This window comes from Nerophis ophidion, linkage group LG07 (assembly GCF_033978795.1).
Source record: "Nerophis ophidion isolate RoL-2023_Sa linkage group LG07, RoL_Noph_v1.0, whole genome shotgun sequence".
Taxonomy (NCBI): Eukaryota; Metazoa; Chordata; class Actinopteri; order Syngnathiformes; family Syngnathidae; genus Nerophis; species Nerophis ophidion.
This window is the reverse complement of record NC_084617.1, coordinates 48,884,121-48,909,578: the sequence shown is the minus strand read 5'-3', so window position 1 is coordinate 48,909,578 and position 25,458 is coordinate 48,884,121. Positions and strand designations below refer to the sequence as shown.

The following is a 25,458-nucleotide window of genomic DNA, read 5'->3' as shown; positions in this document are numbered from 1 at the left end:
GGGGTTGGGGTCTTTCTGTGTGGAGTTTGCATGTTCTCCCCGTGAATGCGTGGGTTCCCTTCGGGTACTTCGGCTTTTTCCCACCTCAAAAAGGGATTCACCTGGGGATTGGCAACACTAAATTGGCCCAAGTGTGTGAATGTGAGTGTGAATGTTGTCTATTTGTGTTGGCCCTGTGATGACGTGTCGGCTTGTTCAGGGTGTACCCAACCTTCAGCCCAAGTGAAGCTGGAATAGGGTCCTGCTCCGAGACCCCGAGAGGGACAAGCGGTAAAAAATAGATGACTGGATGGACACCAACACATCCCGGGTGTTTGAGACAACCGGTAAGCAGAAACCTCTCAAAACAATTTACTAAAATTGCGATCTTTTTCTATGGCTATAACAACATTTCCAAAACCATTAAATGGTGGTGGAAATTGTAGTTATCTGTTAGATCCAGAGCTTAAAAGTCACAAACACTAGCTTACGAGCATGTAATATTCTCTTCATCTGCTGTATTTAAATTTCCACATCGCTAAACAAGCTGAAATGACCACAATCGCCCCCTAGTGTATGAGAGGCACACTGCATATGGCAACAATGACATTAGAAATAAGCGCAGGGAAACTAGAACTTCACATGTAGCTGTGAAAATAGAAGACACTTAAATATATGACAAATCCGGCTAAATTAGTGCGTACTGACTGCAAAAACTGACATGACGTCAGACAAGGCAGCAAAAAAATATTCAATAATTACTTTCAAACTAGTAAAAATAAAAACATATAATGTGCTGTCATCTGTGTCAGTAGAAATGTTCACATTTCAGCCTAGAAAAATTCCACTTACAAACTAGAGAAAAAATGCTGCAGTGAATTATATATATTTTTTATGTTTTACACATGCACACTCACATCAACTACAATTGTAGTCCAAGAACCATTAAAGTATAGCTTTTGTTGTGACACACACACACTCCGTGCTTCCCTCTGCTGCGGGAGCACGCAGAAGCTCCGCTGGGAACACCAGACACGCCCCCGCGCTCATCAGGCAGACCGCGCCCACTCTCCGCCGCAGCCGGCGGCAATCAACGTCTGACACACCTGGCATTGATGAAGGATGGCAGTATAAAGACGGTCGACGCTGACTGATCGACGTTGGAACGTAAATCTACTACGTGTAAGCTGCACGTCTCTGACTATCTTCTGATCTCGCTCGTTGCCTGTTTCCTTGTGTCTTTTGTTCCCCTGATCCCTGTGTCCCTCGCTCTTCCCACAGCGCTCGTGTCACTACTGCTGTTTCCTTCCTGGACCTGGTTTGCCTTCCCCGATCCTTGACCCTGCTTTTGGACTTTCGGACTCGCTCTCCTGCCTTTGACCCCGCTTGGACCTTGGACTTCCCCTGGCTTCTCCGCCCTCGGATTTGGACGCTGAACATCCAACGCACACCTCAACAAACCTCACGGTATTCACATATGGTAATTCCACACATAGTCGTTCATGCAGACACATAGTAGCATACACACTCGACGTAATCATCAAGTATTCAATAAACCAGTTGAACTTGACATCCCGTTGCTGTGCCGTCTCCTTCCCCAGTAAAACATAACAGGAAGTTCCGACCAAGATGGAACCACACGGCACCCCTAATTCTTTGGCCGGACTTCGGGCCCGGACTTCTCCAGTTACCGACCTGTCCACCATCCAATCAGTCCTGCATCATCAACATCAGGCCCGTTTTTCCACCCTGGAAGACAAGTTGGACGTTGCATTTGCCAGTCTCTTGGCCAGATTTGACAATCTCAGCATTGGTCAAGTGACACCACCCACACCAGTTGTTAGTGCACCTAGTACACTGGCCACCGGGGAAGCTACACCACTCCGTGAACTTAAGATAGCAAACCCTAAAAACTTTGAGGGAGATTTCGAACTTTGTCGTGGCTTCCTGGTTCAATGTGAGTTCATTTTTTTTACACCAACCTTCTAGGTATGCTAACGATATTTCTAAAATTGCCTTTTTATTTTCCCTATTCTCGGGACTTGCGCTGAAATGGGCTGCGTCCACGCTCGGCAAAACTTTGGGACTAAACACTAATTATGCCGCTTTTCGCAAAGAGTTTTTGGCGGTCTTTGATCATCCCGCTGATGGCAGAGACGCCGCCTCCAAACTCCATTCTATTTGACAGGGCTTCCGTTCTGTGGCAACTTATACATTGGAGTTTCGAACCCTGGCAGCAGAGAGTGGATGGGATGACAAGGCTCTTCTGAGCGCGTATAAAAGAGGACTTAATGAAACCATTAAGGATGGCTTGTTACGGGCTAGACCTTCTACTTGTCAGGACCTCATTGAGTTAACACGATTATTTGACCAACATCTTCTTGAACGGGAGGCAGAGAGGAGGAGCAACAATGGCAGCACAGCTTCAGCCAAACACTCTCGCTATTCCAACCAAACCCTCAACAAGCAGTCTGGCTCAGTTGGACCAGTTCAAACCACACCTTCTGAACCTATGCAAATTGGCAGGTCACAACTTGCCTTCTTTCTTTTATTCCTCCCTCTCTCTCTCTGGCTCCTCTCGATGTGGAGGAGCAGCGGCTTTACGTTGAGCTCCTCCCGGATGGCAGAGCTTCTCACCCTATCTCTAAGGGAGAGACCCGCCACCCGGCGGAGGAAACTCATTTCGGCCGCTTGTACCCGTGATCTTATCCTTTCGGTCATGACCCAAAGCTCGTGACCATAGGTGAGGATGGGAACGTAGATCGACCGGTAAATTGAGAGCTTTGCCTTCCGGCTCAGCTCCTTCTTCACCACAACGGATCGATACAACGTCCGCATTATTGAAGACGCCGCACCGATCCGCCTGTCGATCTCACGATCCACTCTTCCCCCACTCGTGAACAAGACTCCTAGGTACTTGAACTCCTCCACTTGGGGCAGCGTCTCCTCCCCAACCCGGAGATGGCACTCCACCCTTTTCCGGGCGAGAACCATGGACTCGGACTTGGAGGTGCTGATTCTCATTCCGGTCGCTTCACACTCGGCTGCGAACCGATCCAGTGAGAGCTGAAGATCCCGGCCAGATGAAGCCATCAGGACTACATCATCTGCAAAAAGCAGAGACCTAATCCCGTGGCCACCAAACCGGAACCCCTCAACGCCTTGACTGCGCCTAGAAATTCTGTCCATAAAAGTTATGAACAGAATCGGTGACAAAGGACAGCCTTGGCGGAGTCCAACCTTCACTGGAAACGTGTCCGACTTACTGCCAGCAATGCGGACCAAGCTCTGACACTGATCATACAGGGAGCGGACTGCCACAATAAGACAGTCCGATACCCCATACTCTCTGAGCACTCCCCACAGGACTTCCCGAGGGACACGGTCGAATGCCTTCTCCAAGTCCACAAAGCACATGTAGACTGGTTGGGCAAACTCCCATGCACCCTCAAGAACCCTGCCGAGAGTATAGAGCTGGTCCACAGTTCCACGACCAGGACGAAAACCACACTGTTCCTCCTGAATCCGAGGTTCGACTATCCGGCGAAGCCTCCTCTCCAGTACACCTGAATAAACCTTACCGGGAAGGCTGAGGAGTGTGATCCCACGATAGTTGGAACACACCCTCCGGTCCCCCTTCTTAAAGAGAGGGACCACCACCCCGGTCTGCCAATCCAGAGGTACCGCCCCCGATGTCCACGCGATGCTGCAGAGTCTTGTCAACCAAGACAGCCCCACAGCATCCAGAGCCTTAAGGAACTCCGGGCGGACCTCATCCACCCCCGGGGCCTTGCCGCCGAGGAGCTTTTTAACTACCTCAGCGACCTCAGCCCCAGAAATAGGAGAGTCCACTACAGATTCCCCAGGCACCGCTTCCTCAAAGAAAGACGTGTTGGTGGGATTGAGGAGGTCTTCGAAGTATTCCCTCCACCGATCCACAACATCCGCAGTCGAAGTCAGCAGAACACCATCCGCACCATACACGGTGTTGATAGTGCACTGCTTCCCCTTCCTGAGGCGCCGTATGGTGGTCCAGAATCGCTTCGAAGCCGTCCGGAAGTCGTTTTCCATGGCTTCCCCGAACTCTTCCCATGTCCGAGTTTTTGCCTCCGCGACCGCTAAAGCTGCACACCGCTTGGCCCGTCGGTACCCGTCCACTGCCTCCGGAGTCCTATGAGCCAAAAGAACCCGATAGGACTCCTTCTTCAGCTTGACGGCATCCCTCACTGCTGGTGTCCACCAACGGGTTCTGGGATTACCGCCACGACAGGCACCAACAACCTTGCGGCCACAGCTCCAATCAGCCGCCTCGACAATCGAGAGGAGCCAGATGAGGTGGTTCGGGCATCTGGTCAGGATGCCACCCGAACGCCTCCCTAGGGATGTGTTTAGGGCACGTCCAGCTGGTAGGAGGCCACGGGGAAGACCCAGGACACGTTGGGAAGACTATGTCTCCCGGCTGGCCTGGGAACGCCTCGGGATCCCCCGGGAAGAGCTAGACGAAGTGGCTGGAGATAGGGAAGTCTGGGCTTCCCTGCTTAGGCTGCTGCCCCCGCGACCCGACCTCGGATAAGCGGAAGATGATGGATGGATGGATGGACAACTTGCCTTCGAGGAGCGGGAACTAAGGTTCCAACTTCACCTCTGCCTTTATTGTGGCCGGGCGGATCATCACATACGCAACTGCACCTTTCGGCCAAAAGATCTTGCTCCAAGCAGGACAGCAAGATCCACCCCTGTGCATTTTCTCGAGACGCTTATCTCCTGCGGAGCGCAATTATGATGCTGGTAATTGGGAGTTACTTGCTGTTTACGAGGCTTTAAAGGAGTGGAGACATTGGTTTGAGGGGGCTAAATATAAATTTCAGGTTCTTACTGATCACCGTAATTTTCTCCATGTCCGAGCCGCCAAGAGGCTTAATGATCGACAGGCCCGTTGGTCCCAGTTTTTTGGTCGCTTCAATTATCTTCTCTCTTTTAGACATGGATCTTGTAACACCAAGGCTGATGCACTCTCTCGCCAGTTCTCGGAAGAAACCACCGACAAGACACCAAAAGAAGAAAGCATCCTTCCTCCTTCCAGGATTATCGGCATGGTCACTTGGAAAGTGAAGGGTCTTGTACAAGAGGCTTTGAGAAAGAAACCGGGGCCAGGTGGCAGACCTCCCAACAGACCTTTCGTCCATCGGGATCTACGTCCTCAAGTTTTGGAGTGGGTACATTCCAGTGTGTTCTCTTGTCATCCAGGATTTCAACGCACACTTTTTTTCATTCGCCGGCGATTCTGGCCAAAGATACCCGTGAGTTTATCGCGCATGCAATACTTGTGCACGTAATAAACCGTCCCACAGACCACCTGCAGGACTGCGGTGTCCTCTCCCCGTCCCCAGTTGTCCATGGTCTCACAATTCTATGGATTTTGTTACTGGTTTTCCCTCATCCCAAGGTAATACCGTCATACTCAACTTTATTGACCGATTCTCTAAAGCTGCACATTTTGTTCCACTTCCCGAACTTCCATCTTCCTCTGAAACTGCTGACCTCCTGACCACCAATATTGTGAAACAACATGGCATCCCGGTGGACATTGTCTCGGACTGTGGCCCCCAGTTCACATCCAGGGTGTGGTAGGTCTTCTGCAAGGGTATTGGGGCCACGATCAGTCTCAGCAATGGTCAGGCTGAGAGAGCTAACCAGAGTGTAGAAACCATGTTACGCTGCATTTCCGCCCGACAACCATCATCATGGAGCAAGTTTCTGCCATGGGTGGAATTTGCCTATAACTCCATGAAGAGTTCTGCTACGGGATTATCACAATTTGAGTGCTCCATTGGTTACCAACCCCCTATTTTTCCCCAACAGGAGATTGAAGCATCGGTGTCGTCCTCTCGCAAACACATTAAAAAGTGCCATCAGGTATGGAAGACAGCCCGTGCTTCTCTACTTAAATCGTCGGAAAGAATGTGCAACAGTGCCAACTAGAGACGCATTTCGGCCCCCGTTTACTCTCCTGGCCAGAAAGTAATACTACCAAGTAATACCAAGGACCTTCACCTTCAGGTACCTTCCCATGAACTTGCACCCTTTTTTGTACGACCCTTCACCATTTAGACCATCATCAATCCTGTTGCAGTCAGATTATCTTTGCCACCGTCTGTTAAACGACACCCCGTAGTCCATGTTTCTCAAATAAAACCAGTTGCTAGTTCCCCACTGTGTGTCATAAATTTAAAAAAATAAATATATAGTCAATTCAGCAATATCATTTTATAATTTTAAAGCTCTTATAGCTGGATGACTTAAGGGGAAATTGCACTTTTTGGGGAATTTTGCCTGTCATTCACAATTATTATGAGACGCAAAAACATACATGTCTTTTTTTAAAGATTTTTGTAAAGATGATAAAAATCACTTGAAAAATGTGGCGAATGGGAGTCACTGTTGTAGCCTCCTAAAACAACTTAAAAACCCTCCAGCAACGTTTTAACACTGCAGGTCTATATATAATGTAATAAGTGGATTTTTTTTTCAATTATTTTTTCCAGTTAAAAATGATGGCAGTAATATTCCACCCAACGCGATCCACACACTTGCACACAGAGTAGCTGTAATTCCCACTCTAAAACGACAGGTGGTGCTGCTTAGTCCATTTAAGGCCGTCAGAGCCTTAAATGGTGCAGTTCACCCAAAAATAACAGAAGACGAAGCAGGGTGGGGAATAAAAGGGCGGGTAGAAGAGAGGGGAATCAAGCTTAACTTGTAAGTCAACATATTTATTTTATTAACACCGCGTTTTAAATCATTCTTGTGTTTCGTTTTTATGCCGTTGTGGTCAAATGGGAAGAGAGAGAAGGGGCAAGAAGTTCTGACGGCCTGAATTCGACTCAGCAGCACCACCTGTCATTGTAGAGTGTGAATTACAGGTGCTTTGAGGGTGGTATTTTGATGCCAAAAGGGTGGAAAATGACTGCCAAAAGTATTTTTTTAGCTTTATATATAAACTTGTTTTTTGAACTTGCGAACTGATATTTTAATTGAAAAAAATTGTTTCTTTACTTGCAAAGCATTGGGCACGAGTAAAAACATTTGAATGAAAGACAATGTATGGCATGGGACACAACCATGCATGCATACAGGCCACAAATCGACATTATGAAGTCTAAAAATCGCTCACCAGCTGAAGTTGGTTCCTCACCATCTGCTGCTGTAGAGACATGAAGTGGATGGGGGAAAAAGGGGAAATTAGCATAATCTCCAATATGTTAGCGTGCACACTGCTTGCATGTGCCTAAAAGTAATTGCATTATGTACTCACATCCGGACTGTAACAGTTTTCATGGATTTTGAGAAAGTAGCCTGACTGACACACCAGCTTCCTCTCAGGATAAAGATCTAGCCAAACCTGCCCATCCCCCATTTACACTCAGCAAGTACCCGAGGTCCTGGCTGCAGGCCTTGGACAAATATGTATTCATCATTCTGGACCAATGTCGGATTAACCCCTGTGGCACATGAGCTTGCTCGCTTCAAGCACAGACTGCCAGGCTCCACTCCAGCTCAATGGCTAAGTTTTGGCTCATCAACCATCATAAACACGGTCCTCCATCTCCATCATCGCTTGTAAAATTGCCCTGAAAATGGGCCAGAAAAACTGGACACAGATGTGAAATAACAAGGGCGTCTGGCGAACGGGAGGACAAATAGGATCGCCATCACTAATGGGGTGGTGGGAAAATACACACAAGCGATCTGCAAGATCATAATAAATGCTCACAATGTGTTTTTTTCCAATATAACAGCAAATACAAACGGGGAAAATAATTAAATACGCCTGTCGATTAATTAACGATAGTGCTAATGGGACAGAATCCCAATAACCGTGTGAGCGTAAATAATGCATGATTCAATGTCAGAGACACGTTTCTATGAGTAACATTGAATACTAATAAGGAATTAACATACAGAGAGCCTTAATATCACACCAATCACACAAACGGTCGGAAGACTATTATGGATGCTGGCATCCCCAGAAGCTGCAAATATAGCCCATTCCATTTTGGAAAGATTCAAATTGTGTTTCCAAACATACCACAATAACTAAGTGCAAAGTATTTTATAGTATTGTAATTAGGGACAAGTACAACATTTGTTTATTTTATATGTATCAACTAATTTCTATTGGTACTAGCTGGTACTGATTCATATAAAATTAAATGGTACCAAATACTAATACTTTTTTTGTTGCACTTGACATCCTGTCCGGTTGCAGACTATGCGCCGGTTCAGACCCTTGAAAGTACAGTATAGCTCTACTTTTGAAAATGTGCTGGATTGATGCTAATTTACATTGGATATGCTGTCGACATACACTATATTGCCAAAAGTATTTGGCCACCTGCCTTGACTCACATATGAACTTGAAGTGCCATCCCATTCCTAACCCATAGGGTTCAATATGATGTCGGTCCACCTTTTGCAGCTATTACAGCTTCAACTCTTCTGGGAAGGCTTGTTTACATCAATCAATCAATCAATCAATCAATCAATGTTTATTTATATAGCCCTAAATCACAAGTGCCTCAAAGGTCTGCACAAACTACAACGACATCCTCGGTTGGGCCCACATAAGTGCAAGGAAAAACTCACCCCAGTGTGACGTAGACTATGATGACTATGAGAAACCTTGGAGAGGACCGCATATGTGGGCTTGGACCGAAAGCAATGGATGTCGAGCGGGTCTAACATGATATTATGAAAGTCCAATCTATAGTGGATCTAACGTAACCGTGAGAATCAAGTCCAAAGTGGATCCAATATAGTAGCGAATTTGTACATGAATTTTCGACCATTCTTCCAAAAGCGCATTGGTAAGTTCACACACTGATGTTGGTCGAGAAGGCCTGGCTTTTAGTCTATGTTCTAAATCATCCCAAAGGTGTTCTATCGGGTTCAGGTCAGGACTCTGTGCAGGCCAGTCAAATTCATCCACACCAGACTCTGTCATCCATGTCTTTATTGACCTTGCTTTGTGCACTGGTGCACAGTCATGTTGGAAGAGGAAGGGGCCCGTTCCAAACTGTTCACAAACGGTTGGGAGCATGGAATTGTCCAAAATGTTTTGGTATCCTGGAGCATTCAAAGTTCATTTCACTGGAACTAAGGGGCCTAGCCCAACTCCTGAAAAGCAACCCCACACCATAATTACTCCTCCACCAAATTTCACACTCGGCACAATGCAGTCCAAAATGTACCGTTCTCCTGGCAACCTCCAAAACCAGACTCGTCCATCAGATTGCCAGATTAGCATTAGCCATTTTACATTGCGATTTCAAAATGTGGTCATCATAACTACAACAAAGATGCACATTACAATCAAACATGTGGTGTGCAAAAAGTACTATGCTTAAGCTTAAATACTATGTAAAACAAACAACAAAAACACAGAACATCAAACTCAATAAATTCAAAGACTACGTCCTGGCTGAGGAACATACTGTGTGTCTTGGAATTGCAACTGCATGCCAAGTCTACTATATACATACTTGCCAACCTTGAGACCTCCGATTTCTGGAGGTGGGGGGCGTGGTCGGGGGTTGGGCGAGGGGCGTGATTGGGGGCGGGGCGTTGTTGGGGCCGTGGTTAAGAGGGGAGGAGTATAATTACAGCTATCCACCCATCCAGCACTTATTCCCTTTGGGGTTGTGGGGGGCGCTGGTGCCTATCTCAGCTACAATTGGCCATCATCATCATCATCGCAGTATGTGTAGAAATCTTTATGTATAATTGAATCACTTGATTATTTTTCAACAAGTTTTTATTTATTTGTATATCTTTTTTTCCAAATAGTTCAAGAAAGACCACTACAAATGAGCAATATTTTGCACTGTTATACAATTTAATAAATCAGAAACTGATGACATAGTGCTGTATTTTACTTCTTTATCTTTCAGCCAAAAAGGTTTTGCTCTGATTAGGGGGTACTTGATTAAAAAAAATGTTCATAGGGGGTACATCACTGAAAAAAGGTTGAGAACCTGTGCTCTAAAAGCCGTAGATGTTGATGTCACATATGCATGCACAGTAGATGGCAGTATTGTCCTGTTTAAGAGTGTCACAACATTGCTGTTTATGGCAGACAAACTGCTTTACGGTAGACGAAAAGGTGACTGCTGTTTTTGTGTGTTGTTGCCGCGCTGGGAGGACGTTAATGAGACTGCCTAACAATAAACCCACATAAGAAACCAAGAACTCGCCCTCAATCATTTTACAGTTGTACGTAATTGGGCAGGCACTCTGTTTGTATTGTGGGAAAGTGGACGTGAAAACAGGCTGCCGTCACTTGGGTCCGCATTGACCTGGAGGTGGCGTGGCCTCCAGCTCCGCCTGAATTTCGGGAGAAAATTTGTTCCGGGAGGTTTTCGGGAGAGGCGCTGAATTTCGGGAGTCTCCCGGAAAATCCGGGAGGGTTGGCAAGTATGACTATATAATACTTGCAAATTAAACTTAGAAGTCTAAGAAAATAATATAACAACTGGACAGCGCAGTTGTTATCAGAGCACTGTTACATGTTACAAAAAAATAGTTTTGTTAAAAAAATATATACATATTTATTAACGCATGAACACACACAAAATTGTTGGTATCGTTGAGTACTGGTATCTATTGCCAGGTACCAAGAATTGGTACTATGACGATTTAAACGTAAAAAATTACCCATTTCTGTACCACTCTTGAAAGACCAAATATCAGCCTACTGGTTCCAAAAAGAATGGCGCTTTATAAATCTGTGTATTGGCAATACAGTCTAGACGGTTAGTTTATCAATACTTTATTAAGATATGTGTACAAGTACAACTGTTAATGTGAAAATACTAGCGACAATGTTGTATTCCACAACCTTTGTCATGGCAGTAAAAAAGCTTGTGGGGGAAATGAGTCATGCAGACGCCACTAGGTCTGAGACACAATTACGGTGTGAGCTGCAGTCTTTACCGACGCTTTTAGAATGTAAAAGAACGTTTGAATTGAAAGTCAGAAGGAGCCAAAAGCGGAGCACTTTCTCAAATTTTCATCTTTTTGGCAGCAGTTGTTCCTCTTTGTATTTTTCCCGAGAACATTCCACGCTTCACTTAGTGCTGTTTTCTCTCTGCCATTCTCTCGCTTCTGGTTCCATAGGGGTCAATGGGACGCACACAGCATCGACTTGCTCGCAAAGACGAAACAAATACAAACACGCCTCAGGGTGCAGATGATTTATTCACACCCACACATGAATAGAAACCGTGATAACATTTAAACGAATGTTGGCTTTATCCTTTTTTTTTTATCCAAGTGTGAATAATAAGCATGCATAAAATACAGAGCTTCATACAGTGGCCCACCATAATATTTGGCTTGAAATGGAGATTCTTCTGAGATGAGCACATTGGTTTGAATAATTCCTGTGGGTTTTGGCATCATAGATAAATAGGTGTATTATGTGTCAGAAAGTAACAGTTAGAGGTTGTACATAATATCTTACAGTTTCAAATGGATTTATGATATACAATGTTAACCAATTTGTAAATGGTCAAAGAATCCCTGTCCTCTTTATCCTTAAAAAATGGTGTGGCTCCAAAAAGACACTTTAAAGAGGTCATATTATCATTTATTTTTGTTTTGTTCGCATTTAAAACACTCTCTTGTGGGCTACATTAGTGTTTTTCAACCACTGTGCTCACTATGTGCCCGTGAAGTACAGTCTGGTGTGCCATGGGAGATAATCTAATTTCACCTACTGTATTTGGGTTAAAAACATTTTTTGCAAACCAGTAATTATAGTCTTAAAATGATGTGTTGTTGTTGAGTGTCGGTGCTGTATACAGCTCGGCAACGTAACCGTGTAATACTCTTCCATATCAGTAGGTGGCAGGCTTGCAGCCGGTAACTAATTGCTTTGTAGATGTTGGAAACACTGAGAGTCAGCGTGCAGGTAAAAATGTATGTAATGCTTAAACCAAAAATTTACGAAAGGTGAGTGCCCCCAAGAAAATGCATTGAAGCCCGGGGAAGGCTATGCAGAACTAAATTAAAACTGAACTGGCTACAAAGTAAACAAAAACAGAATGCTGGATGACAGCAAAGACTTACTGTGGAGCAAAGACAGCGTCCACAATGTACATCCGAACATGACATAACAATCAACAATGTCCCCATAAAGAACGATAAAAACAACTGAAATATTCTTGATCGCGAAAACAAAGTAGATGTGGAAATATCGCTCAAAGTAAGACATGAAACTGCTACAGGACAATACCAAAAAAAAGAGAAAAAGCCACCAAAATAGGAGTGCAAGACAAAAACTAAAACACCACACACAAGAAAACTCAAAATAAGTCAGGGCGTTATGTGACAGGTCATGACAGTACACCTACTTTGAGACAAGAGCTATAGTGATGCATGGTTGGTTATGGTTTAAAGTCCATCCATAAATCCATTTTATACCGCTTGTCCCTTTCGGAAGTTATATCCAACAATTGATTTTTTACTCTCAACTGTCTTTTACTTTTACTGTAACTGATTCATTATACCCAACAATGATGTTTTACTGTCAACTGAGTTTAGTTTTTTAATGATTTCTGGTGATGGTGGGCCTCCGGATTTTTTTCAACGAATAAAATGTGCCTTGACTCAAAAAAGGTTGAAAAACACTGGTCTACATAACATGTAATGGTGGTTCTCTGATGTAAATTGTCCATGGATAATGTTTTACAGACCATCTTCAAGACACATTCTGGTGATCTCTTCAGGATGCAAAGTTTTGTGTTTGGTCTTATTTACGTGGCTCCACTTCGACTGCATCTTCTCCCCACCAGCCACGGTGTAGTTTTTAGCGCGTCCAAGTCGAGTTATAGGTTACAACTATACGCAACGTTGTATTACAAATGACAACAGCATTGGGTGCATGTGCGTGTACAAGCCAGTCTGCTCGGAACTTATTGACGACACAGGCAAACTCGCGCAAAACTCTTTGGTTGAAACTCTACCATATATGGAGATAGCCACTGATGTCACTATTGGGGCACATTCCTAACAGAGTGTTAGGAGGAAGTATGTAGATAAGCAGGATTGTTTCATAAATCCACCAAGCCTCTATGGTTAGATTTCAATTTTTCAGGACTTATGCAGATCCCAATTACAAAAAAAGCAAGTACCAATAGGAAAGAAAAGTTGTTTTTGCATATGTTCACTTTAACTGCAGAGCCTATTAGGGTTGCCACAATTTCAGTAGTCGATAGGGAGAACTGTACATTACAATGTTTTCTTATTAATATTTTTTACTACATTAAAAATAAACAACTGGATCCACGTACTTGGAAACTCACTACTTTTATCAAACTGTTTCAAACTGTCAAGCATTTAAGATCAGTTTGTTTCAACATCTTTTTGCGCAGAAATTAAATAGCAATAACTATACATCTAAACAAGAAAATTGGCCTATAGCCTCCCAGTATGTTAAAACAAACAATACTGTGGTTATAAATATGCTCATGAATGATTTTGCATGAAAAAAAGAACAGCACTGGCCTGGAGCTGTCAAGTAAATAAAACCAACAATATTGTTAATATTTTATACCACCTTCATTTAATTTTGTAATTAAATAAGCTAATAAAAAGGCTAATAAAATATATTTAAGGACAAATGTGTGTGCTTTTATTTGTTATTAGTAGGGGTGTAACGGTACGTGTACTTGTATTGAACCGTTTCGGTACGGGGGTTTCGGTTTGGTACGAGGGTGTATCGAACGAGTTTGTAATCTAAAGTCTTAACAAGCTGCTCTGCAGTTGCCTCTGTCTGAGCATTGAGCACACAGCATTGTCCCGCCCACACAACCAGCTAATTGGTTACATTCAAAGCCAATCAGCAGTGCGTATTCAGAGCGATGTAACAGCCAATCAGCAGGGCGTATTCAGAGCGATGTAACAGCCAATCAGCAGTGCGTATTCAGAGCGATGTAACAGCCAATCAGCAGGGCGTATTCAGAGCGATGTAACAGCCAATCAGCAGTGCGTATTCAGAAAGCATGGAGTCAGTGCTCTGGCCGAAATGAGCAGATATGTGTTTAGCAGGTGCTGACATCGTACACTCCCCAAATTATAAAAAACACTTCCCAGTCACAACTATTACAAACATTACTATGAGCCCATTGACCTTCTAGAAACTTAAACTGCAGCTCAGCTCTCTCATAGTTCTGGGTTGAGGTGAAGGCTAATTAGCTTTTAGCGATAGGTTAGCTCATTTTGCTGCGTGTGTGTGCGTGCGTGTGTGTGTGTGTGCGTGTGTATAATAAAAGTCAACTATAGGCTTCTCAAATGCTGTAATAAATTAAGCATGATGAGTTGACTTGAATCTGTTTAATGTTGCACTTTTTATATGTAGAAGAAAGGTTTTGTTAATGTGGATTAACGTGGGTATAATTATTATAGTGTTCCCAATGTTAAAAGGATAAAGCCATTGTTTACAAATTTGGTAAATAAATAACCAAAAAATGTATATTTTATTGTTTTCTTACTGTACCGAAAATGAACCGAACCGTGACCTCTAAACCGAGGTACGTACCGAACCGAAATTTCTGTGTACCGTTGCACCCCTAGTTATTAGTATCAACATTTCAGGTTTTGTTTCATGACACGATAGCTTTTTGCTCCCGTTGTCTATGTTGCACACATAAAGCACACTCCCCGGGCTTGTGGTGGCGGATCTCTTATCTCAGGCAAATACTTCGGCATTCACGACCGCTTGCCTTTGATTAGCGAATAATTGTATGGCTGCCGGACTCGTTCCACTCTGTCGCTTACGTCGCTCTCTCCATTACAAACGATATTGAAAAATCAAAGTAATTGTTCCATGTTAGTATCGATTTGGTGTGAAAGTGTCGATACTTCTGGCAACCATAGAGAGTATATAACTCGCTGTTCACTTTTTACAACTTGTTCTATTTTGGTTCTTTACTATCCCTCCATGTTGTGATTTGCAGTATTCAATCCTCACGGTATACACTGACACATGATCAATTAAAACACATTTGTTTAGATGCTTAAAACAAACACGAAACTACATGGACATACCTTGAGCCAAAAAATAATTGAAGCAAACGAAGAAGATTACTTTTTAAATATTTGCTTTCCTGAAGGAGGTCCACTATGAGGCACGATAAGACTCCATCTTGGGATGTATTGGTTTAATCTGACTGACAGCCAGGAGGCAGTAATGACATCCATAATCTAAATGGGACCAACTCGTCTGTCCACCACGGTGCTGATCTGTCTTCAAGGTGTTCAGTGGAGATAGAGGGTCCCGTGCGCAGGGCCCACGTGCAAAATGAAACCCACGACACATTCGAACGTCATTAATGTACTCGATGATGCGGATGGGAAACATTTGTGTGTGTGCTAAAAAACACACACACAGTCTCCTACAAAGCCGTGTAGCCAACCCGATGCTGTGTAGAGTCGTTCCAATTTGGTTTCCGACCTGACCCTGGTTAAAAAATGTCCACGACATAATAGCATTATTTATCAAATATGTTCATAGTTAGAGCATGAAAGAAACCGTTAACAAACTTCTAAATATTTTTCTTAACATAATCAGAGCCTTCTAAACATGAAATAACACACGCTTAGTCAACGTTGCGCGCCAAAGTCTCACCAATGTCATGTGGAGCTGATGATGTCGAAGATGATAAGAGTTGTCATTCCGAAGGTTGGTCAACTTGAATGTCACGGTGAAGACGTGCCGATATCAACTGCTGTGTTGTTAGCATTGTCACCCTTAACACGGAAACGGAAGTCCCACTTTGTAAATTGCATTATCCATTGCCACCGCATAATAGAAAATAACTACTGAACTGTAAATCACATGAAATATGGGTAAGACCTAATTTAGTACTTAAGGCCAGGAGGGTCAAACTAATTTTAGCTCAGGGGGCACATGGAGGAAAATAGCTTCCCAAGTGGCCTCGACTGGTAAATTAATGGCATGATAACTTAAAAATAAAGACAACTTCAAATTGTTCTCTATGTTTAAAAATTGACCAAGCACAATCTGAAAATGTATAAATCATAACAATTTTTTGGGGGGTTTTCTTGCACTTACATGTTGAGCTTTATCATATTCAATCTTAAATTGGAGTTATTAAAACTTTCTGAATAAACAATGTTATGTTCATCAGTCAAATAGGTGGAATTGAGTCTGCCAGATTTTTAAAATGCTCCCATTGGTGTTACATTTTAATCTATCAGAAAATTAAATGAATAATAATATGAATAACATATTACAGGATGTTACTGATGTCATTTTATTATTTTTCCTTAACTGATGTAATAACATCATTTAGTTTCTTCTGTACATGTGTAACATCATCTACAACAGGGGTCACCAACGCGGTCTCCGCGGGCACCAGGTCGCCCGTAAGGACCAGATGAGTAGCCCGCTGGCTGGTTCTAAAAATAGCTCAAATAGCAGCACTTACCAGTGAGCTGCTTTATTTTAAAAAAATATATTTATTTACTAGCAAGCTGGTCTAGCTTTGCTCGACATTTTTAATTCTAAAAGAGAAAAAACTCAAATAGAATTTGAAAATCCAAGAAAATATTTTAAACACTTGGTCTTCACTTGTTTAAATAAATTGATTAATTTTTTTTACTTTGCTTCTTATAACTTTCAGAAAGACAATTTTAGAGGAAAAAATAAAGCCTTAAAAATAATTTTAGGATTTTTAAACACATATACTTTTTTACCTTTTAAATTCCTTCCTCTTTCCTGATAATTTAAATCGATGTTCAAATTTTTTTTATTATTTTTTTTTTATAGTAAAGAATAATAAATACATTTTAATCTAATTCTTCATGTTAGCTTATGTTTTTCAACGAAGAATATTTGTGAAATATTTCTTGAAACTTATTATGATTAAAATTCAAAATAAATATTCTGGCAAATCTAGAAAATCTGTAGAATTTCTTTTAAAATTTTTGTTCTGGAAAATAATGATTTGTCTTTGTTAGAAATATAGCTTGGTCCATTTTTATATATATATTATAACAAACTGCAGATTGGATTTTAACTTATTTAAAACATGTCATCAAAATTCTAAAATTAATCTTAATCTCGAAAAAATACTAATGATGTTCCATAAATTCTTTTTTTAATTTTTTCAAAAAGATTTGAATTAGCTAGTTTTTCTCTTCTTTTTTTCGGTTGAATTTTGAATTTTAAAGAGTCGAAATTGAAGACAAACTATGTTTCAAAATTTAATTTTCTTTTTTTTCCTGTTTTGTCCTCTTTTAAACCGTTCAATTAAGTGTTTTTGTTATCATTTATTCTCTACAAAAACCTACTGTAAAAGGAAAAAAAAAAGTACGATGAATGACAGACAGAAATACCCATTTTTTTATACATATATATAGAGATATTTATTAAAGGTAAATTGAGCAAATTGGCTATTTCTGGCAATTTATTTAAGTGTGTATCAAACTGGTAGCCCTTCGCATTAATCAGTACCCAAGAAGAAGCTCTTGGTTTCAAAAAGGTTGGTGACCACTGACCTACAACAAAACTTGTGAATTTGGACTAATTTCACACATGAAGATAGAAATTGATACATATTATTTCAACATATTTATGTGCGCCCATGTAAATAATATCAAAAGCATTTATTTGTGTAGAATTGTCAAAGGTTACATTACCAACATCTTTGACATGAACATACAAATCCACATGTTGTATACTATTAATAATAAGCAGGGTAAGTACGTAATGTCCAGACACGTTGTCAGGCTTGTCACTGACAGTTTGGTTATGGTTAAGTTTTCCCTCTGTTTGTGTTTTATTTCCTGTCGGCGCTCTTATTTTGGTTCAGTTTCCTGCTTGTCTCCCTAAGCGCGGTTTTCCCTCACCTGTCCCTGATTGGCAGTCTGGCAGACCTGGTGGCAATTGCCAATCAGGCCACTATTTATACCTGCCTCTCCCTACAGTCAGTGCTGGAGCATCACTACCTGTATTCTGAGGTGGCAACTTGTCCAGGGTGTACGCTGCCTTCCGCCCAAATGCAGCTGAGATAGGCTCCAGCGACCCCCGCGACCCCGAAAAGGACAAGCGGTAGAAAAAGGATGGATGGATGCTGTGGATTGTTTGCTGGTTGCTGTCTCCAGTTTTCATGTTTCCTGTTTGCTGGTTCCTGTTCGCTGTTTCCTGTTTTCCTGCTATCCTGTTTCATGGTCCTGGTTTGTGTTTTTTCTGCATTTTTTGGGACATTAAAATTCATGTCTTCCTGTATCAAGCCTGCCATCTCAGCATTTTGGGATTTGTCACCACCAATACTTGAGACACGTAAGTTTTGCCTCTATCGTAACACGCCACATAGCTCCGCCCCCTCTGAAAACCTCCGTGGCGGGGGTTACAAAGAATTTCTATTTCAACATCCAGTGGACATATTTAGAACAGCAGTTTATTTCATTCAACAATTTCAGCTCATTTTTAAACTTAGCAAAATCATGTCGTGGGCCAGATAAAACCTGTTTGTGGGCCTGATTCGGCCCGCGGGCTGTATGTTTGATACGCCTGATTTAGGCCAACAATATGGAAAATTTGCTTAAAAAAAACATCTTCATTCGTGAAGTTTTGAAGGGGCTACTGTAAACTGTAGAGGCATTTTTCTCGGAAATGATTGGTTGGGGCATTCAAAGTTAAAGTTAAGTTAAAGTACCAATGATTGTCACACATGACCCATCACCTTCACCCCCTGGGAGGTGAGGGGAGCAGTGAGCAGTAGCAGTGGTTGAAGGTTCCACTGGAGTGATTTTCATTTTGACATTCACTGATTGCTGGAATGTAGGCTTATCGATCGCCACTCCACACACGGACTCCCTACTGCTCATCACTTCCACTGTCTTGGCCAGTCCCCGCACGGCAAAGTCAAAAACAATGTGGCTAATGGATTGTAGCCTCACTTAGCGGTGCGGCATGAAGAGTGACAGTCGGCTCTCACTACTAATGCCGGCAGCCCTGACAGCACTCACTGGGGCTGACAAATCCTGTTTGTGTCCGTCAAGACGTCTCCCTTGTTCTGAATCTTAAAAAGTGAAACTTTTTGCACTCATTTTGTTTTAGCTAGTCAAACGTGGAAGGAATTCACATGCATTGTTATTTGCATGTCTGGTATATTTGTTTTAAACAACAAAATAGTGCTAAACAAACAGCTTGGTCGTATTTGGGTATTGTCAGATATGGCGGCGTATAAAACAAATATCACTCCAAACGTCGCCAGAGGCTGAGACGCAAGGATCGCTGCTGAGGCATCATGCTTAAATGCAAACAATCAAGTTAAAGTTAAAGTACAAATGATTGTCACACGCACACTAGGTGTAGTGAAATTTGTCCTCTGCATTCGACCCATCCCCTTGATCACCCCCTGGGAGGTGAGGGGAGCAGTGGGCAGGAGCGGTGCCGCGCCCGGGAATCATTTATGGTGATTTAATCCCCAATTCCAACCCTTAATGCTGAGTGCCAAGCAGGGAGGTAATGGGTCCCATTTTTTATAGTCTTTGGTATGACTCGGCCGGGGTTTGAATTCACAACCTACCGATCTCAGGGCGGACATTGTAACCCGACATGGGCAAACTACGGCCTGCGGGCAGTATGCGGCCCGTTGTACGTTTTAATCCGGTCCGCGGAACTTGTCCAAATTATTAAAGAAAATAAAAAAATAAAACATTATTTTTTTTAATTTTTTTTTTACAAGAAACTCTTATCAATTTTAAGGTTTCTGCCTCCCGTATGCGTTTTCAGCGCTTGACTATCATTACGGAGGAGCCACCCATTAAATTCTATTATTAAATTAGATTTAATATTATTATCGTCGGTAAACCTTGTTCGTTTCACCATATCCCTGTAATACCGCGTTTCCCCAATACATAGCGCTCATTGACATTTTTGGCCTGTTGGATATTACTCCCTTCTTCTCTTTAGCTTTGTCCTGTGAGAGCCCCTATGTAAAATAAATAGCTTATCAAAGCAAAGAAAAGTGGACAGTAAGTGCCGAGTATTTAATGCAGAGTGGACAACGAAATATTTTTTTACTGAAGTCTGATCAAAGGCTGTGTGTCTGATATGCCAAGAAACTCCAGAAGACTCTAACTTTGTTTGGCTCGACCTACATCTGTGAGCAGACATTCAGCATCATAGACATCAACAAATCCCTTCACAGATCCAGGTTAACTGACCCACATCTCAAAGCTATCCTGAGAATTGCCACAACCAAACTCACTCCAGACTTTGATGCATTGGCCAAAAAGGGAGATCAACAACACTGTTCCCACTGAAACTGTGAGTTTCTCTGCTGCTATTCTGTGATAATCAAAAGTAAATAATTCAAGTAAATCAAATGTATAATGTGAATTTCTCTACTGTGTTTAGTCTTAAAATGAAATTAATGCATTTGAAAAAATAAATCTGTACAATGAGCCTTGCTGACTATTCATAATATGACATGTTTGTAGGCCAAATCCTCTCACGTAATGGATTTTACATGTCATTTATATTATTTCACACAAAACTCCATCCATCTGTTCCTGGCCCGGCCCCCCTGTCAAATCTTGGCACCCAATATGGCCCTCCTGGCAAAAAGTTTGCCCACCCCTGCTCTAACCACTAGGCCACTGAGTAGGTCAAGTCTTTATAGCTCCATTCACCACGCTCAGGAAATGTTCAATTACTGTCTATGTACAGCAGGGGTGCCCATTACGTCGATCGCGAGCTACCCGTCGATCGCGAAGGGTGTATCAGTCGATCGCCAGCCAGGCATTAAAAAATAAGAGCTTAAAATTAGTGATCATCAATCTTCACCAAGACGTCACTTTCATCACTTGATTGACATTAATGGCACCCGAGGGTCTTGTGAGATGACGCTGGTTGCTGCCAGATCATTATTAAGAAAAAATGACCGACAGGAAGGCGAGCAACACTTTTATTTCAACAGACTCGTCAAAACTCTAAAGACCGACTGCACAGTTCCTGTCCTCACAATACAAGCCCTGCTTCATCCCGCCTACGCTGACAAAATAAGAGTCTCAGAAAACTGGCTCGCACGAGCTAGCAAGCTACGGCGTTTGCCGCCAATGTATTTCTTGTAATATGTATAGAAAGGAGTATGGAAGCTGGACAAATAGGATGCCAAAAAACAACCATGTTCATGTGGTATTGGACTGAAAAAAGGACTTTGTTTCTTTTCTATTTGAAAATGTGGACGTTATCATCACCATTGTCTGATTCCAATCAATGTAAGTCATCCGAATCAGGTAATACACCAACTTACATTTTTGTCTTCATGAAAGAAAATAATCTATCTTTTAAATATGCTTGTATTATAATTAAACATGTTTGACTTGTTAACAAAAATGTATAGTTCATGAATAAATAAATATAAATTATATATATGAATGAGGTAGATCCCCTCGACTTGGTCAATTGAAAAGTAGCTCGCCTGCAGAAAAAGTGGGCACGCCTGATGAACAATATATCGTTAGGAGTTTATCTATACCAGTAGTATCAGTACTATACAGTATGTAATTTATGTAAATACAGATGTAAAAATATGCATTTTTATGACCATTTTTATTAGCACAAGAAGTTGCACACTATCAACATCATGTAACCTCTCACAGCCGGGAAGTCTTCTTAACAACACCTGCTTTGTTAAAGGCCTACTGAAACCCACTACTACCCACCACGCAGTCTGATAGTTTATATATCAATGATGAAATATTAACATTGCAACACATGCCAATACGGCCTTTTTAGTTTACTAAATTGCAATTTTAAATTTCCCGGGAGTTTCGTCTTTGAAACATCTTGTAATGATGACGTGTACGCAAGACGTCACGGGTTTTTAGGAAGTATGAGCGGAAAACGGCATAATTATACAGTATTTTGGACATCTGTGTTGCTGAATCTTTTGCAATTTGTTTAATTAATATTGGAAAAGTCACAGTAGAAAGATGGAGTTGGGAAGCTTTAGCCTTTGGCCACACAAACACACGGTGATTCATTGTTTAAAATTCCTGGAGGTGAAACTTTCCTATGGATCAGAGCGCGGTCAAGCCAACATGGATCCCTACCAAATGTCAACCAGCAGGTTTCGGTGAGGAAATTGTGGTTAAAAAGTCAGTCCTTGCCGGAGAAAAGCTTAGCTTGTGCCGTCCATAGCTGCCGTCGACTCCCCTGAGACACTGCGCGTCAAGACACCCGTGGAGACACCCTTTCGACTATTAGGTAATATTTAACTCACTAAAACACTAGCAACACAATAGAAAGATAAGGGATTTCCCAGAATTAACCTAGTAAATGTGTCTAAAAACATCGGAATCCGTCCCAATGCAATCAAGTTTTTTTTTTTTTTACTTTGTTTTTTCTAGTCCGTCGCTATCAATATCCTCAAACACGAATCTTTCATCCTCGCTCAAATTAATGGGGAAATTGTCTTTTTCTTGGTCCGAATAGCACTTTTTGTTGGAGGCTCCCATTAAAAACAATGTGAATATGTGAGGAGCCATCACATGGGTGACGTCATCGTCTGCGATTTTCGGGAGAGGCAGGGCATTTCTCTTAAGACCGAAAGTTGCAAACTTTATCATGGATGTTCTCTACTAAATCCTTTCAGCAAAAATATGACAATATCGCGAAATGATCAAGTATGACACATAGAATGGACCTGCTATCCCCGTTTAAATAAGAAAATATCATTTCAGTAGGCCTTTAAGTCTTAAACAAGTCAACTATGTTTGCATGGCAAAGGTGCAATGCAGTTATGTCAGAATCTTGTAAAGACCACACAGATCCATCCCTGTTTCTTTTCATTACAATTACATTCAGCTGGGAAAAAATATGTATATGGCATTCAGGTGCAGAACACAGAACATTTGCATGATACTGTATGTCAAATATATAATGTCAATGAATACAATCAATTGGAATGTGGGTGTGCATGATGTTCTGCTCAACTTTATTGATTACCGGTATTATATTACTTCACTTTTTTCTTTTTTAAGTGGATTAATACTGGCCTTTAGAGTACAGATGATGAAACACAACAGCAGAGGTTGTGCATAAAGCATGCTAACTTCAACTACTTTTGTATGGTGTTGCTTCCTTATTTGTGATTACTCCAAGCTGATTATCAGATATTAACCGTGCCTTCTTTATGCATAACAGCAGCACCTGAAGTGAATGTGACTGTGTGTCCTAATTTTGAAGGTCAGCCAGAAACAAAAAAATACAGATAGCTGTATCATTTGTCCAGAATCTTAATAAGCCTCCTGGACCGAGTTAGGGGTCGGTACCAAAAAGTACCAGTACTGAATATACAGCCCTAGCCGTGCAAAGATGAATTAAAGAGTGCAGATATGATGGACAGCATAAAAAGGAAAACTGTCAACAAAAAGAATGAAGTATTGAAGCAAGCTATAGCCAACAATTAAGTCTGAACAACAGCACATTTTAACCGTTATTAACTATAAGGGATGAAACATAAAATATTAAGAGTATGAGACAGAGAGACAAGCGGTAGAAAAAAGGATGGAGAAAGTTTGACACCCATCGTTTTTCTGTCTTGCCTCTGGTGAGGGCGGTCGCAATTCTCTCCGCACCCTACTTCCCTGCTTGCTCTCTGCGTCTTGTCTTTGACTGAACTTTTCTAAAGCCTCTTTCTTTGCGCTGTCCTCTAATCTAAATATTAAACATGAATAAGATCAGCTGGACTCTCGACACAATTGACACAGTCTTTTCGACAAGAAAAAGAGGTTCACTCCCGTTGTGTCCTGAGCAAAACACTTCACCCTTGCTCCTGATGGGTGCTGGCTAGCGCCTTGCATGGCAGCTCCCTCCATCAGTGTGTGAATGTGTGTGTGAATGGGTAAATGTGGAAGTAGTGTCAAAGCGCTCTGAGTACCTTGAAGGTAGAAAATCGCTATACGAGTACAACCCATTTTTTATTTATTTACTATTGTATTGTGATTGTAAGATCACATGGGAGGAGTTCGGGGAAGCCATGGAAAACGACTTCCGGACAGCTTCGAAGTGATTCTGGACCACCATCCGCCGCCTCAAGAAAGTGAAGCAGTGCACTGTCAACACCGTGTATGGTGCGGATGGTGTTCTGCTGACTTCGACAGCGGATGTTGTGGATCGGTGGAAGGAATACTTCAAATACCTCCTCAATCCTACCAACACGTCTTCTTATGAGGAAACAGTGCCTGGGGAATCTGTGGTGGGCTCTCCTCTGGGGCTGAGGTTGCCGAGGTAGATAAAAAGCTCCTCGGTGGCAAGGCCCCGGTGTTGAATGAGACCCGCCCGGAGTTCCTTAAGTCTCTGGATGCTGTGGGGCTGTCTTGGTTGACAAGACCCTGCAACATCGTGTGGACATCGGGGGCGGTGCCTTTGGATTGGCAGACCGGGGTGTTGGTTCCTCTCTTTAGGAAGGGGAACCGGAGGGTGTGTTCCAACTATCGTGGGATCACACTACTCAGCTTTCCCGGTAAGATCTATTCAGGTGTACTGGAGAGGAGGCTACGCCGGATAGTCGAACCTCGGATTGAAGAGGAACAGTGAGGTTTTCGTCCTGGTCAAGGAACTGTGGACCAGCTCTATACTCTCAGCAGGGTCCTTGAGGGTACATGGGAGTTTGCCCAACCAGTCTACAATTGCTTTGTGGACTTGGAGAAGGCATTCAACTGTGTACCCCGAGAAGTCCTGCGGGGAGTGCTCAGAGAGTATGGGGTAACGGACTGTTTTATTGTGGCGGTCCGCTCCCTGTATGATCAGTGTCAGAGCTTGGTCCGCATTGCCGGCAGTAAGTCGGACCCGTTTCCAGTGAGGGTTGGACTTCGCCAAGGCTGCCCTTTGTCACCGATTTTGTTCATAACTTTTATGGACAGAATTTCTAGGTGCGATCAGGGCGTTGAGGGTATCTGGTTTGGTGGCTGCAGGATTACATCGCTGTAATTTGCAGATGATGTGGTCCTGATGGCTTCATCTGGCCAAGATCTTCAGCTCTCAATGGATCGGTTCGCAGCAGAGTGTGAAGGGACTGGGATGAGAATCAGCACCTCTAAGTCTGAGTCCATGGTTCTCACCCGGAAAAGGGTGGAGTGCCATCTCCGGGTTGGGGAGGAGATCTTGCCAAAAGTGGAGGGGTTCAAGTACCTTGGAGTCTTGTTCACGAGTGGGGGAAGAGTGGATCGTGAGATCGACAGGGGGATCGGTGCGGCGTCTTCAGTAATGCGGACACTGTATTGATCCGTTGTGGTGAAGAAGGAGCTGAGCCGGAAGGCAAAGCTCTCAATTTACCGGTCGATCTACGTTCCCATCCTCACCTATAGTCATGAGCTTTGGGTCATGACCGAAAGGACAAGATCACGGGTACAAGCGGCCGAAATGAGTTTCCTCCG

At 42.6% G+C, this 25,458-nt stretch overlaps 1 protein-coding gene across 3 annotated transcripts in view; it reads right to left on the bottom strand.

Annotated features, from left to right (window-relative positions):
* The window catches only part of edil3a (EGF-like repeats and discoidin I-like domains 3a), a 365,883-nt gene that overhangs the window by 298,720 nt on the left and 41,705 nt on the right, over positions 1-25,458 (bottom strand). The window contains exon 2 of one of the 3 annotated variants that reach the window (XM_061906308.1): positions 7,154-7,180. The exons of 1 other annotated variant lie outside the window; for it this stretch is intronic. In XM_061906308.1, the coding sequence (XP_061762292.1) occupies positions 7,154-7,180 (27 nt within the window). Of the gene's footprint in view, positions 1-7,153; positions 7,184-25,458 lie in introns of all 3 variants that reach the window. One more of the 3 variants, XM_061906307.1, reaches the window with a different exon arrangement.